Raw genomic sequence first — 16,724 nt, forward strand, 5'->3', positions numbered from 1 at the left:
TAATGCCACAGGCAATTCTCTGAATGCTTTCGGAGTTTCGAGATTTCAGTTCTGAACATTTACTGAGGTGACTTTATTCCATTGAAAGAAGCTTTCACATTGTTGCATTGGGTTATTGAGAGACGGTAGGTGGAAATCTAAAGCAAAACCACAAGTACCAAAAGTAAGTATGAAAAATGTTATGTGCATTATGTTGCATAAATGTGCATAAACGTTTTAGATGTGCAGTTTTTAAGTACATTATATTAAGCTTGTGGCTGCGAGTAGCTTCATATAAATTACACTACCCACTACAGTCATCACATAATATAATATACATAATATTAATCTATACAAAAAAGAATAATAAACCAGAGATGCAGACACATACAGAAATATTGTTATTTTGTTGTTTATTTCATTTTAATGACTTTGAATTGAATTTTAATTTAGAATGAGATTAATTTTGAATTTTGGTGTTTAATGCCGAATGGAATTTTGAATGATTTCTAATTGTATTGTTTAATTTGGGGACAATTTAGAGTTTCCAATTAACCTATAGTTTGTGTTTTGGTGCTGCAGGAGAACCGGAGCATCCCGGGGAAAACCCACAAGCACCAAAAACACGGAACTCCGCACAGAAACACAGGTGGAGGTGGTGGTGGTGGTGGAGGTGTTTCTGTGAGACTGCAGTGTCACTGAGCCACGGAGCTCCCGTGAAAGAGGAGACAGGGTAAAGGCAGGAGTGGGGAGAAGGGGGATGTAGGTGAGGAGGTGAGGGAAGATGGAGAAGAAAGGCTGGGGGGTCATTGAGAGGATGTAGAAAGGTGAGTTTGAAGGAGGTGGAGAAAGGGTGGAGAGAAGATGGAGACAGGAGGAAGAGGAAGCTTCTGTTGTCCAGCCTACGGCATCCAAAAAGGTTAAAAAAAACTCAGCTGGACTCGTAGAATTTTTGAGAAGACGTTTCACCACTCATCCGAGTAGCTTCTTCAGTTCTAGGGGACTGGTGGGAAGTCTGAGGTTTAAATAAGAACTCCTACTGAAACTTGCTTGTTGTATTAACAACCAGAAACCAGTGCAGCTAATTTCCATTAACAGTTGGGTACTTACCTGTCGTTGACGGGGGGGGGGGCTTCTCCGTCAGAGGCTTCAGTGTCAAGGTGTGAATGAGGTTGAAACTTCTTGGGGACAGAAGTTAAAACTGTATTGTAAATAGATGGCAGATTACATCTCAGTCCACCTCCTCTGGTCAGAGAAGGTTTTTCCAGTCTGACATAGATGGCTTCCTTTACTCCTCTTTCAAACCATCGGTCTTCTCTGGCTAAGATTTGGACGTTGTTATCTTCAAAGGAGTGTCCTTTGTCCTTCAGGTGTTGGTGAACGGCTGAATCATTTCCTGAAGAGCTGGCTCTCCTGTGTTGGTACATGCGATTATGGATGGGTTGTTTGGTTTCCCCAATGAACAAGTCTGTATACTCCTCACTGCACTGTACACCATACACCACATCACTCTGTCATTGCCTAAGTGTTTTGTCTTTAGGGTGGACCAGTCTTTACCTAAATGTTTTCGCTGGTTCGAAATAAACAGGAATGCGGTGTTTTCTGAAAATTCTCCTGAGTTTTTTCGGATACCCCAGCCACGTAGGGGATGACGATGTTCTTCCTATTGTTGTGCTCCTCCTCTCTGTCTTTTATGGTATATCTTTTTGAGCCACTGACAAAGGCCCATTTGGGATATCCATATGTCTTGGGTGTCCATTTAATGTGTTTCTGTTCCTTCTCCTTCTCCAAGACTGGCAAAGTTATGACACGTGTGGTTTAGGATGTTGAGTCGAAAGAATGATCATTTATTTAATATACAGTAGTATTAGCCAATATAAATATTATATATGGTCATTTAAAAATACAAATCATACTAATAGATTAACAGTTAAATAAATAAATACATTTTGTTTTTATTTTAAAAGTTAATTGATACAGATTTCATTCAAGATTTAATTAACTGCATTTTATAAGAGAATGTGTTCATTGTTAATAAAGCATTTCAAGCTTTAAGTATGACTAACTGCTTTCGTGATCATCCCTTTACTAAAAACACCAGCACAAAATAAAACATACCAATGCTGCGGGTGCAGAATTGAGGTCAGCCTATTGGCACGGCCCTCCAAGATATTTGCGGTTTCTCATGTGGCCCCTTGGGAAAAATAATTACCTGCCCCTGTCATAGATGGTTATTATCCACCTTTGGTAGCTTATCCTACAGGTTGGGAAGAGGTGGAAGTGGTTAATAATGAAGAGTGCGACAAAACTACTGTCATGACTTAAATCTGGGGCACGTTATTTTTATGTTACTGTTCAAACTGTGTATAATGTTACAGTGGCCAACAATATTAAATATACTTGTAAATAAAACCTGCGCCTTGTTTTTAATGAATACTTAGGCCTACTACGCTACTGTATTTTAATTTTGGTCATTATGGTGGTTCTTGGAGAGCCAAGTATTTTCTGAGGTGGTACTTGGTGTAAAAAGTTTGAGAACCACTGACAGATATACTGAGTATAAAAGGAGGATGAACCACTTCTTCTTCATCATCTCCAATGCAGAGGTGCAGTATAAACACAAACTCTATAATCTGTTTCTAAATTTGATTATTTTAAATAAATATTATGATGTACCTTCTTCATTGTTGTCTTACTTAAGAGGCCAGATCTTCCTCTGTGGCCAAATAAGATAATTTCACCTACAATGTGTTTGGTGTATTTAAAACCCAAATTAATCTTTTAAGATTCACATCATTTTTATTGTCACTTCCACAGCATGTTAACGAAAACACACATAGGTATGAAACACAGTCTCACTGTGCTACAAATATGCAGACACACAGATAAAAATCTTTCTGCTCGCAGATAAAATTCTTATTATAGAGTCCCACTCACTCATCTCATCACACTCAATATTTCGGTAAATCTTGTACTTAGTCATCCTGTGAAGTTGTCTATATCAATAACAGTGCCCACTGACGACACAATTAAAGCTTCCACCATAGATTCCATCTAAAATAATAAATAATATCCTGTTTATTATTTTGTATATTCTTCATCATAATATATTGCAGCTGAAGTAGTTAGAGTAGTAAAACAAGTGTGTAATAAAAGTGGAAGTAGTCATTGTACGTGTCATGTCTGCATATACGTATGTTTTTAACACCTCTGTATGTGTCATTACATATTGTGGGTGAGGGCGTTTTTGGTGACAAAAAGGGCAGGTGATCATAATATTATGGCTGATCGATGTAAATTCACAACTGTTTCCTCACACAGTCATCACTCAACTCCACGTTAGCTTCTCAGATCTGCTTGCTCAGAGAAAATCAGTTTTTGTGTGTTTGTTCATGAACAATATTTTATTTTCAGGCTGTCACTTCAACCTTTGTTAATGATGTTTAATGAGTTGTAAAGGCTTTTTATACCTAGTCATCCCTGCCGCCCCTCCATTAGTGTACAAGAGACAAAAAAGCTTCCGACACAACAGGTCAGGCTATGCACATCTTTTATTAGAGCTTTCCCCTACAATCAAACGACCAGCCATTCACGTGCAACGACAAAACAGAAATGTTAAACAAATGCCATACTCACAGTATTTGCGCAACGTCACACAGCTCTACATATGCGCGCGTGTAGTCTACATCATTATACTGACTAATGAGGTGCAGTCATTGCTCCCTGGGTGACACAGATGACAAATATGCTCCAATCACATGTGCAGTTTTAGACTTTTAGTCTGTGTTAATGATGGAATGGGGGTCAGTGATGTGTGCTGCATAAGTAAGGCGGGGGCCAAACAGACGAGAAACACTGCAGGTTTTAACAGTCCCAGGGCCTTCTCCTGCCGCTCTGTGAGCACTAGGGGTGTCCACCTGAGGGCGCTGCAACAGAGCACAACACATGTTAGCATAGCGGCCAGTTCACAATATCACTTTCATACAAAGATATTTCTAGATTCAAGCTCTCATAATAGTTTTAGCCTTTTGAAGTTACTCCCTAACTATGGAAGTGGCAGAGAAAGTTCAACGTTCTACAATTTAAGAAATAATTAATACTCACAACAACAGCAAGTACAGAAACTCACTGCAATGGTCAATCGGCATACGAATTGTGTATGTCGTCAGATTATTTTAAGTGACGAGTTCATAAAAAGCAAAAAAACGTATCAGGAATGTCAAAATAAATAAACAAAATGACAAACAAAAAACGTATTTCCAACACCCACTGATGAGTAGCACATGTCAACAACAAGTGTTTGGTTGGTTACTTACTTAAGCTTGGTACAGGGACTGTAAGTATTTTTTGTACTCTTATCTTATCTTATCTTAATTAGTATTTTATCTAACTTGTATTTTTGCACCGTCTTGCCCTATCCATAACAAGTCATTTTACGCTTGGGAATCAATAAAGTCTTATCTTATCTTAGTCACAAAACTTTGAATAAGAAGCGTGTTCCAACAGGTTAATCACTTTTTAGGTTCCCCTGAAACACTTCTGTCGTCCTCCGTGCTTCTTGCAGTGTGTTCCAGCACTTGCTGGTGTTGTTAGCATTTGCTTATTAAAAGACAGTTGGCTTATTCAAAATATACACGATAAGAGTGCAAAAATCCCATCTCAGCAACCTGTCAGTGAAGGTTCTCCATCACCCAGGTCACGATATATCCAAAGAACAAGCTGAAACAAGGCTAATTGGACGCAGAGTTTTTTGAAAACTACTTGGAAGTCACTCAGTTCTTCAGAACTGAAGACAGTTTCAAGGAACTCTACAAGTCCAGTTTCCCTTGTTTCACCTTGTTTTTTAGAAATCTTTAACAACTTAATTGTCACTTGACCTAGTTCAGGCTATAGGATCATAATCAGATCTGTCACTTCTGTCCGACATTCAGTTAGGTACATTCAGTTCTTTTTAAGATGACGTCAACACACTTTTCTACTACTTTCCAAGCAATGCATTACTATATAATTTTAATAATCTCTTCAGACTAAACACAGCTCCTGAAGTCCCCCACCTCCTCACTGGTAGAACTTAATCTCTGTGTCCACGCAGTCAAAAAACAAGTCCCCGAGTTCATCTCCCGGTATCTCTCCGCTGAGCATGGCTGAAATCTCACTGAGACATTGCGACTCCAGATCCCTCAGGATGTCATGAATGGCTAAACCTTCATCCTGAGACAGAGAGGAAAAGCAGAGACGTCAGAATAGCGACAGAATGTCCACTTCATTTGTTTATTCTCACTAAAGCAGCAGTTATTTGACTCAAATGTAAGATAAAGCAGAGCTCCTGTAAGTTAATTTACTGCACCTGACTATGGAGGAGAGAAGCAGTAAATAATTATGTTTCTATTTTGTCAATGTGGATGACTTCCCTTTTTAATGCTTTGTTGGGGTGATAGGTAGCCTGGAAGCCAGACAACCTTCGCCACCAAAAAATTATTTATCACAAAAAGTTGGTTCGGTGTCAGTCCGTTGGGAACTGATTATGCTTCAGCAAAGATCTGCTAGACCAGTCAAATCGTTTGCACAGGCTTTAGTGGTGATGGACAGGAAAGTAACAACAACGTAGTCATAGACCTCATCTGAGCGCCAATTATGTGCAGAGGTATTTTTAATATGGAGAAATTTAACACCACAGATTTAGGCATGACAGCCAGTGAGCTGAAATGTCAGTAACAGTTACCAATATATTGTGTGATGGGGCTGAAAGCTTAAATGAAGTTTGAGTTTAACAAGCATTTTGTTAAACAGGGTCATAAATGGATTTTATATGTATTAAATCCTTCGTTTTCTTTCATCTTTCTTGCAGTATTTGACCAATGGAGATATCTCAAGTCATACTTTGTTCTAAAACAAAAAAAAATTATTACAATCAAATAACAGAAATACTAAGAAATAAATGACTAAATTGCAAGCTTAACTGCTCAAGTAAAGACATTTTCTCTGTAAATTTTGCAAATTTCAGTCTAAACAGGACAATGGCCTTCCTTCTACTTCCAGCTGTATACATGTAAGTAATCTCAGACAGGACATCAGCTGTGTAAATGGAACAGATTGTTTTTAGGTGCTCTGGTTGCACAGATTGAAACCCTGCTCTTTGGCTGTGATTGTGCACTGGTAGTGTGTTTATGTTTAGTCTACGCTGATGTCGTGTGTGCTATCTCCACAGACTGTGAGGTGTGAGGTCACTGGGAGTGTCAGCCCTCGACCAGATCATCTCCTTAAAAGACAGCTTCTGCGTTATAAGTATGTGGAAGGTAGATAAACGTCCAGCACGGCCAGGATCTGTGCAGGACTATCATTGGCCTAGGTCATCCATCAGTGCCCACCGGGTTGGTCTCCATGGTGTTGAGCGCCACCTGGTGAGCCTTGTACAGGTCATGTCTGCGGTCCACCTGGCTCTGAAAGCGAGGCTGCTTCCTGACGGGGTCTTCTGGGCCGAACTGCGGGGAGACCACCCTCAGTGCTGGGGCGGAGCAGTCCGAGAAGATGAAAGGCTTGAATATAGACCTACCAGGGTGGGAAGGGTCGACAGGGGGAGAAACGGAAGAAAGAGACATAGACGCAGAAATTCCCATTAACCCAAAGCGGATGAAAGAAGAGAAGGGAAAGGACACTGAGGTCTCAACACCTTCAAAAAGAATGCACGCTTTATGCTTTATGTATAACATGATTGTAGTTTAGTTTTAATATTCTTTCCCCAAACAGAAGGTACCACACACCCACTCTGGTGACACACAAATAACAGATGAACAGGGGACAGAGGCCACCAGAGTTTCAAGCTTTGTTTAAGGTGGTTAGACTAATGCTGTGTGTTAGCTTGCTCTGCAGCAAGGTATGAGAGAGAGTTCTGCCTCTCCACATGGATTGTCTACCTGTATGCAACCAAATAGCACTAAGCAATGTTTATAGCCTAAATGAATTTCTTAGTTTAGTTAGAGACAAACCTGGAGGGGTTTGGAGTGGCAGTGAAGAAGTGGATGCAGGGCAGGCTGGTGTCTCTGGGCAGGATGGACACCATGCTGCCTGTGGTGCAGAAACCTCCAGAGTCCATGCAGATACCACTAGGCTTGTCCCTCAGAATTGACATCATCACCTCTGCCGTCACTGAGCCTGAGACCAGAAACAACCCAGGGGAGACAAAGTGAAGGACGGGTTTCTGTAAATCACATTAAGCTCTGCTCATATTCACCACATCTGAGCTTTCAGTCACCATTACAGGGTGAATATTAAAGGTAAAGTCAAAGAATATTCAAAGACATTGTGGGAGCCGTACCATCATGTTGCTGGAGTAGCTCTGTGCCTCCCTTGTAGCGTTGTTTGGCCAGCTCCATCCTGGCAGGCGGGTTCTCAGGGCTAAACACCTGAGAGAAGTTGAACTCTCCTGTACCGTCCCACCAGCCCTGAGCCTGGGCCACGCTCCGCAGCTCTGGGTGCTCCGCGGAGATTTCAGTGCCGATGGTCAGCTGGTTGGAGATGTTCTTCACACCCTCTGAAAGGAGCAAGTGGATGTTAGTATGTTCAGGCAACTTGTGATGCTTTTGATCAAAATATGTACACTATAGTTTATCCTTTAAATGTGTAAACCATGGCTGCACAGATCTTTCTTGGCCCTCAGGGGATGAAACCAAATGACTCTGATCCTTATCTAGCTTTTTGTTTTTTAACCCATCAAACCTGTGGCACTTCCTGTTCCTGCACTGCGTGGTGTTGTTTGCATACGGTCTTTAGTTCCTCTAAAATCACGAAACCTTTCGGTGTCAAGCGGCAAATTCGTATCCACATCTTACTCAACCACTTGTCCTCCACAGTTCCTTGTGAATTTTACACTCAATTTTCACTTAACTAGCTATTTTTGGTCTGTTAGCTTAGCAGTTAGCAAATGGCTTCTATCTCTCCTTAAGCTTCTCCTTCCCTCTGCTGCTCGGTAGTACAGCCCCAGTAATAATACAAGAAATTCCTTTTAATGCTGCTAATGTTTTTTTAACGTGCAATTAATGCTCTGTTAATATGACCTCGGCCCTTATTGCAGTTTGGGAAGTGATCAAAGTAGCAGAAAACGCTGTGGAAAGCAAGCAGAATCTAAAGTGCAGATGGTTATTTGCATTTATTGTTGATGTTAACTGAGTAATGAACTAAGCAGGTAGCTGAGATGTTGATAAGAATAAAAAAAAAAATTGAAAAATATCCCTTCCTGGTACATTTAAAACAGATATAGGAAGGAGATCAATTTGCGTTAATGTTCAATTAACTTCCATTTATTATATTTTGTTGAGATGTAGGACAAAAATACTGTATTTTGAAGGTAGCTTACTCTCAACTATAATTGTTTTTTGCTGTCTGTTGATATGGCACCTCATGTGTCATATGTCTGTCTAGGAAGAGGAACCTTCCTCTGTTGCTCTTCTTGAGGTTTCATACCAGTAAATATACTTCTGGCTATTTCACTTTTGGAATGAGCCTCTAAGGATAGACCGTGTGACATGTGTCACAGACTGTGAAGGCCTCTAAGACAAGGCTGATACTGGGCTTTATAAATAAACCTGAGAGCAAAGAGATAGAGTTACATAGAATGCAGGAACACCAAAAGCAAGATACTGTATCTGGATAAGAACTTATTATTTTTATATTTATAGTATTTAACCTCGAACTCTTTCTGCATAAAACACATAGTGGTGTTCATTTTACAGCTTTCTCTTAGAACCAACTAAAACCAAACAGTGTTCCTAAATACTAAAAGTTTTATGCTAATTCACTTTCTTGTCCTGGACTACTTCTTGGCTGGGTGGGTCCCACAAATATCCTCCAATAAAATCATCAGAGGCGCTGGTATGTGGATTATGTCCAGAGCCAGACCAGCTGTTAATGCTTGGTGCCTGTTTTTAAGGAAAGCTAAGCTAACCATCTGCTGAGTGTGATGAACTTAGCAAGAAATCAAAAAGTCAGAGTTCATGGTGCTCGGACAGAAAATGGTGGATAGTTCCCTCTGCATTGGGGGCGAGTTCCAGTCCCAAGGGAGAGAGTTCAAGTATTTTGGGGTGTTGTTCACGAGTGATAGTAGAATGCTGCGAGAGATGGACAGACAGTTTTGTGTGGCAGCTGCAGTAATGTGTTGGCTGTGTTGTACTGTCATAGTAAAGAGTGAGCTGATCGGTAAGGCAAAGCCTTCTTTGTTCCAGCCTTCACCAATGGTCATGAACTGTGGGTAGTCACTGAGTGAATGGCTTAGCAGTTACAAGAAGCTGAAACTGCTGAGAAGTGGAGCCACTGCTCCTTCAGATAGAAGGAGTTCGGATGTCTCCAAGACACCTCCCTTTGGAGGTTTAAAGGCACGTCCCACCCGGCCTAGGAACACTTCAGGATCCCCCAGGAAGAACTGGAATGTGTTGCAGGGGACAGGAACGTCTGAATTTTCTTGCTTAGCCTGTTGCCACCGTGACCCGATCTCGGCTAAGTGGAAGAAAATGGATGTATGGATGTATGTAAATCAAATTAGCAAGTTTTCCGATCTCTTTAACTGACAAGGCAGCCCTTTCTATGTAGTTTCCATGGATTATTTTGTAGATAAATCTGCCTCAACCATCTCTAATTCCAGTCTGCTCATAGCAAGATGATTCTTGCCGTCAATGTAAAGAACATTTCTGCATAACATTTAGTTTTAAGGCACAGACACACCAACCCATACTGGGTCAGAAAATTGCATCTGAACACACTGCAAGACTACAGCCAATGGCCAACTGGCATATACGTTCTGAGGTATTTTGCAGGAGGGGAAATAAGAGTTCTGGGAAAAAGTACGAACTACTATAAGATGGGAGGCCAGGAAGCTTGGAAATGCTACAAACCATTGTAGAGACCTGGTCTCTCCTGAATTATCCTGATCATTTGGACAACAGTTTATTAATTCTTGTTGTTGTGGAAATATTGGTGGATTGCAGTGTATAGATGAGATGAAGATGAAGAACAAGAGGAGCTTTGTCGATTGGTTTCCTTTTGTAAGTTCAGTTTCAATTCTTGTGCTCTGGTTCTTCAAGAACAGTGATATTCCTGACTGACTTGTTGTGATTACAGCCCGACACCAGAAAAAGGCCGACCATCAGCTGAGGTTGTCACACATAAAACAAGCCCATACTCGCAAGTATTTCCTACCACTGATAGATCGGCACCTTTGCACCAAAATCCAGACTTGTGTACTTGGTATTTTGGACTTGACAAGTTTCTGAACTGACTCTGTAAGGGACTTGGCTGTTCTAAGTCCACACAAGTTACCTTCCAATGCATCCTCGATAAAACAGACGGGGCAACAAACACACATAAATTGAAGCCTGGGAAGATGCTCACAAGAATCCATCTACCTTGCATGTTAAAGAGATAGTGGGGAAATATCTATAATTGTTTTCTTGCTGCAGTCAGCAGATGGTGAACACCAGGTTAAGTCACTAAATATAGTATCCAACCTGACTGGTTCTGCTCTCAGTAGTATGTGCACACATGCAGTTCAGCACCCACAGAGCCAAAATAATTACCACAAACTTCATGTGTATGCTTCACTGTGCACTTCAACATTTTTAAACCTTACCTGAGATTTTCTGCGCCACCCACAGCTTTCCAGCAGTTTCAAGCACCCAGGCCTCGTTACGGTCCACCAGGAGGAAGGTGTTGTGGTAGCTGAAGGTCTCTGGATCCTCCCTGCACTGCCCGCCCTGACCGTGCTGCTCCAGGAGGCCGGTGATCACCGTCAGCGCTGCCCAGGCACTGTCACCTCGCTCCAGCCCAAGTCTGATGATTAAAACACATGCTGGGTTATCTACTTTTTTTCTTGTTTATCTGTTGTTTGATCAGTCGATTCACACACCATTAAGACTGTCTGAGTTTGTTGCCAATGTTGACATACTGCTCCGTCATGTGTATTAGAGGAAATACTGCTCCGTTTGAGTCACCTGGCAGCACTTCATGCTGGCTGAGTATTAATGTACACACTGATCAACAGATCAAACTCATTACTTTACCTGTCATAACAGGCTTGTGGCAATCCACACTCCCTTCTGATCAAAGCCTCAAGGGATGAAGGTAATACTCCAACAGAACTGATTCCAACTGTATTTATTTGGAATCATCTGACTAAATTTCCTTTATTAGGTAAGCTGTTTTTTATCCGTACTATAATGTAAAAGAAAGCTCACCGGACCAGGTCCATGCCCAGCAGAGCCTCTCCGGGGGCGACAGGCTCTCGGGTCCACACCGCTTCATTCCCAATACAGACTCCTTGGTCATTGGCTCCCATTTCAGCCCCCCACATCCAGGCAGGCTTACTGAGGACGACTGCATGGGTCTGTTCTACCTGAGGAATCTGGATGTACGTGCACTGCGCATATAAAACAAGGAGATTATATTAAAATCATGTAGATTTACAAGACAGAGCATGATCTTTATCAGAGTCAATATCATTTGTCGAAATATAATCCAGCTGGGACAGGCTCCAATCTCAACTACTTTGGTCATCAGACTAGACGCTAGTCGAACATCGAACACTGCATGTCACCACAAACACACCATAAGGGTAGCAGCATCATGCTGCGGGGATGTCTCTCAGCAGCCTAAATGAAGTGAGTCAAAACAAAGGGAAATACTGAAAGACCATCTGATTCAGCCTGCAAGAGAACAACAACTTGGGACAATGACTTGAAGAATACAGAGGAAGAAATAAGGACGCAGGTTAAAGACAACAAGGTGAATGGTCAGGTGTGGCCAAGTCAATTATCTTTTACTTTACGTCAGTTTAGCTTGGACTGTCCCAGCTTCATATTTAAAAGATAAACACTAACAGCAATAGAGCAAATAAGCATCATTGCTGATAAAGTGGACTCTGTCATAGGCGGTCTTCTGGAGTCAGTGGAGCAGGTGACTGATAGGAAGATTTTTGCAAAACTCCTCTCACCCCTATATGACACTGTTGGGACCTCAGGTAGCTCCTTTAGTTAAACACTTGCTGCACACACAGTGCAAGAACGGGCACTCCCGGAGGTTCTCTGCAGCAGACTCCTTAATATCAGCATTTGTCAGCACAGCTGCTGAGTTTCATCCGCTCCTAAATGCCTGCTTATTGTACGCCCTCTGGACAAAATACTTGTCTATATCTCAAGAAATGTACCTCTTTATCACATCGTTTTGTGCAATATTTGCTTTTCTCTAGTGCAATACTAATATTGGAGTACAATGTAGTGGTGTCATAGTGTTTAATGAATCTCGGCTTTCTTTCCACAGTTTTTTATCTAACTTGTGTTTTTGCAGTGCCAAACATTTTGCCTGCAAGTCACACAGACTTAACCATACACCAATGTTTTTGTGGCAGAGAGTTGGTACACATCATCTGAGAGCCATAGGGTTGAATTAGCTTAGAACTAAATGTCTCTGATTGGTTGAAAGACTATCCAGTAGTGTTTTTTTCTCTGTATTTTCTCTGTTGAAACACGTCCCATATTGAAATCCAAATGAAGTGTTACCAGACTCATACCCTGATAAGAACTAAGTCTAGCAAAATTACACATCATGTATGTACAGCAAAGTGATCTGTATATGTGGCCGTTATAAGATGAATATAAGGTATAAACTTGCACACACGTTCACACTTTAGTCGTCTGGGTCCTCCCTGCACTACCCTCCCTGACTGTACAGCCCCAGGAGGCAGACTCTAATAGAGGTAATGTATAACCGGATGGCAAAAGTTAATGTGAAGCTCAGTAATTCTCATTTGTGTAACTGAACACCAAGTTCACAAACTTGAGGCAAAGCAGGATAAAGAATTTCACTTCTCCTTAATCATTAACAGGAAAGAGTATGTCTACATAAACACTTACGCCATCCAAGACCAAACTCAAGCCTTCAGTTATTTCAGATGCTTATTTTAAATTCACAGCAGCGGGTCATGTAAGAATACGACATATAAGTGTGTTTTAAATGCATTATTAAGCCTGTAGCAGAGGGGGGAACTAGTGAGTCTTGGGCCGCTTTACCTCCAGTATGGAGCCTGGAGGGTGCGAAGCCGCAGGGTAGTGGGCCACCTCCTGCACCTCGTCCCTGGGACGGTCTGAGTTCTTCCCAAAAATCACATGGTCATCCCGAGAGCCAGGGGGCAAGGAAACAAAACAGTCACATGACATGGGAGCCTCTGCCATCCTGAAACAGAGAAACAACGCAGGTTAGGAAATCTGACCGAGTCTGAAACTACCACATGTGAACAAACTAATCACAAGAGTCTGACAATGTGTTTGACATCCAGCACAAATGTGTGAGCCTACACCCTTTAACTATAATGTACATGTGTGGAGTCCAGAGGAAGAGATCCTTCCAGTCCCCACCCAGCTTTTTCTTTTTTTCTTTTTTGCAGAAAGTCAGAATCAGCCGGTGCACTGCCCATCCCTTTCACACAGGGATTAGGAGGCAGTCTTGTGCAGAGCACTTTATTGACTATAATCTTCGTAAATCCCACACGCCACGTTGCTCCATTATCGCTCTCTTTGCGCATTTGCGACAATTAACCGCTTTCAATACGGAAATAATGTCGCCCCAAAGTGCCGCGATCGCAGAAGCAAGCCGTGTCGGAGCTCGTCTTCGAGATCAGCGTTTATTACAGAGATAAGGCCCACACTGTCGCTCCCCGAGTCTTTCCGGAGCAGCGGCGCGCCTGTCGCTTCGTGTCATTCGTGCCTTTTTCGCGGATCTGGGTGAGAGCTCCACATCTGAGGGATAATAGTCGGCAAAGTAGAGCTAGGCGGCGGATGCAGCTGCAGGAAATGTTTACCTTTTTTTTTTTTTTTTTTTTTTTTTGCAACGCCGAGAGCGGACGGCCGGGCTGAGAGGAGGCAGGTTGTAGATAGAGTCACGTGACCGAGAAATCCAAAGGTCTGTACTTAAAGGTCTCGTCTCGTCTGGCCACAGGCACAGCTCACCGTCTCACGGAGTCTCTCACTCAGCCCAGTCCACACCTGCAGGCCTGGCCGGTGATGCAGCCCTTCATCATGAGTCTGCCTCCCCTTGTCCTGCTGCGAACCCACAGCCTCTTATATTGACGCTAATGTTTATGGGAATAAAATCCTGCAGCAAGAAGTGTCAAATTAAAATGTATTCTGCTTTATTCCTCTAGTAATAAGTCTATAAAAGTAAAGGGTGAGGGTAATAGCTTCTAAAAGCCACTATGTATCAAATAAATAAAAAATAAATAAAAGGAATTCCTCCATGAAAATAAGTGCACCAGAAGTACAAAGGTGTATCATGTAAATTAATTTGTAAAATCACTCTATAGTGAATGATATTTTTTTTTTGTTTGATAAATGAGTGCAAAAGGCAGAATGAAATATGATAAACTAACAGGATTTCAGGCATTTCTGTTTTGTTTTTTGTTTTTTTGTCGTTGTTGTTGTTTTTTGCAGAATGAAACAGTCAGTTTTTGGCAAAGTGACACCAGCACTGCACACTGACGCTCTTTACCAGTGCTCTGGGTCACATGCTGACTGATCTGTGTAATTAAAGTTGGGCAAATTTCTGTGTCGGTAGTTTATCAAGTGGGCGTCTTCCATCATTGGTGTTGCGTCGCAGAAACTCCCTGTCTCAGTCTTTCTGGACACACTCACTGCCCAGCAGCTTCAGCCAACTCTTTGCCATGCACTGACTAGTTTCAAAGGCTTGGAGCATTTTGTAAAGAAAACAATTCCACTGAAAACTCCACGACTTCCAACCAGCGACTTCACTGCAGTTAAATCAATGTTTTATATGTCCACGGCTCCTCCCCATCCAGACTTTGCATTAACACCAGACCTGAGAAATCAGAACGCATCCAGTGTCCAGCTTTAAATAACCGTGGCCACGCCTGACATTGAAATGCATCACCACATCCACCCCCAACCACCAGATGAGATCTGATATCAGTTTTGTGTTCTGTGTTATGTGTCATGGTGTAGGGGCATGATTTATGTTTTGGAACAAGCTGTGAAGTCTATCTCTCTCACTGAAAGCACACATATTCTTATGTACTGATCTACACATCATTAGAGACTTGCACAAAGCTCAAATTTTAACTCGAAGTCTCAGAACTTCCCTATGCACTGTCATAGGTTAAATTAAGACCCTGGTGCACTTTGTAGGGAGAAAAAGTATTTTAGTTGCATCCTCCTTGTGTTGGTACGTTGACAAGAAGTAGAAGTCAAAACATTAAGCTTCTGCAGAAATGCCAAAAATTGCAGTTCCTTGAAAGACCACTTGAGGCTAATTCCAAAGAATGGCCTCCATGTTAAAATGTCAAATAAACATGTTTATTTGACATTTTAACATGGAGTCTGATACAAAAACAATTTTGGCCTCTGTAGCTTATTTCTCCATTCATGACATGTTTACGGGGGAGACATTTTACCTCTTTGATCATTTTTAAATTAGCTGGGTGTCTCGTGGAGTCAGACACTGCCAAGATGGAGAAGACTGGAGATCACCTACCTGGCAGAGTCTTATAATATCCTATTTGGATTTCATTATGGGGTATGTTTCAGCTGATACAGAGAAAAAAATACATGTGCATGCCATTGGACAGTCCTACAACCAATCAGAGTCATTATGATTTAATCAAATTGCAAACTCCATGGCCCTCAGGCAACGTGCATGATTATGTTACTGTTACGCTTCTTGTCCATCACTACATAAAGCCCACCCTAATGATTTGATTGGACCGGCAGAACTTTGCTGGAGCATAATCAGTTCCCAACAAAGTGATTACAGACCACATGGGCTACACGGGATTTCCCGGCCAACTCTCACAACCTTTTGTTGGGACTTTTTTGGGATTGTGGGCGTTACACTGCCCCCAAGTGGCAGAAAATTACACTAACTCAGCTTTAAACGTACTATAGCTACCACAACAAAAGTCTCACCATGGATGTTTATAAATTATATTAGAGGAAACAGAAATTAACGAGTGACTATGACTATTAGACACATTTTAACGCTTGCAAACACTACAAATTTCAAAAGGTCAAAAGCTACTGACGACTAAATGTCACAACAAGTGACTGCTTAAACAGGTAATGCAGCTTCCCATTCACAATATTTTCCACTGACTTAAAGGTGATGAACAACATGGAGTCACACAAATTACTTTCTAAACATAGCCAAAGATGTGGTTGCTTTAACTAACACTGTAAACCTGTCCAGCTGCATTGCAGTGAAGGGAAGTCCTAAAAGGCTGTTGTTGTGGCAATAACTTTTGCTCATCAATATACACACACCACTGACTCCCATTCTTAAAAGTGACTCATGTTTCATTTGTAAAATCTTACTGACGCAATCAGGATAATTGAAGCAGGTTAATAGCAATTCACATACGCAGATGAGCGGCGACTTAGCTGCTCCAAATGTTTTGACTAAAGTTTCCGTTTCAAGATCGAACACCTGGACCTTACCCGTGCCCACTTATGTCACATTTAGAGGAGGTGTTGAGTTATTTTTTAAACAGGATGGTGGTGAGTGGTGTTCCCTCGTGGCTCACGGGGAATGCTGAAGGTAACAGGACTGAACTGTTGAGAAATTTCTGCGAAGACAACCTGTTACCTGAACGGCAGTCGGCTACTTCCACTCCCTCTCCGGCCTTTCATCTCCCGGAGCGTGCTGACAAGCATCGCACATCCTGTCTGCCCTTACACAAAACACCATGAGAAGTAAAC

At 41.8% G+C, this 16,724-nt stretch overlaps 1 protein-coding gene across 1 annotated transcript in view; it reads right to left on the bottom strand.

Annotated features, from left to right (window-relative positions):
- Nucleotides 1-3,519: 3,519 nt before the first annotated feature.
- The window catches only part of scrn2 (secernin 2), a 32,479-nt gene continuing 19,274 nt past the window's right edge, over nucleotides 3,520-16,724 (bottom strand). Inside the window, exons 2-9 of the mRNA XM_084569442.1 lie at nucleotides 13,032-13,194; nucleotides 11,202-11,383; nucleotides 10,598-10,797; nucleotides 7,295-7,510; nucleotides 6,966-7,131; nucleotides 6,348-6,528; nucleotides 5,034-5,190; nucleotides 3,520-3,905 (exon numbers count right to left, since the gene is read on the bottom strand). Coding sequence (XP_084425568.1) covers nucleotides 5,038-5,190; nucleotides 6,348-6,528; nucleotides 6,966-7,131; nucleotides 7,295-7,510; nucleotides 10,598-10,797; nucleotides 11,202-11,383; nucleotides 13,032-13,194 — 1,261 coding nt within the window. The 3' untranslated portion in view covers nucleotides 3,520-3,905; nucleotides 5,034-5,037. The remainder of the gene's footprint in view (nucleotides 3,906-5,033; nucleotides 5,191-6,347; nucleotides 6,529-6,965; nucleotides 7,132-7,294; nucleotides 7,511-10,597; nucleotides 10,798-11,201; nucleotides 11,384-13,031; nucleotides 13,195-16,724) is intronic.

This window comes from Chelon labrosus (assembly GCF_963514085.1).
Source record: "Chelon labrosus genome assembly, chromosome: 2".
Classification (NCBI taxonomy): domain Eukaryota; kingdom Metazoa; phylum Chordata; class Actinopteri; order Mugiliformes; family Mugilidae; genus Chelon; species Chelon labrosus.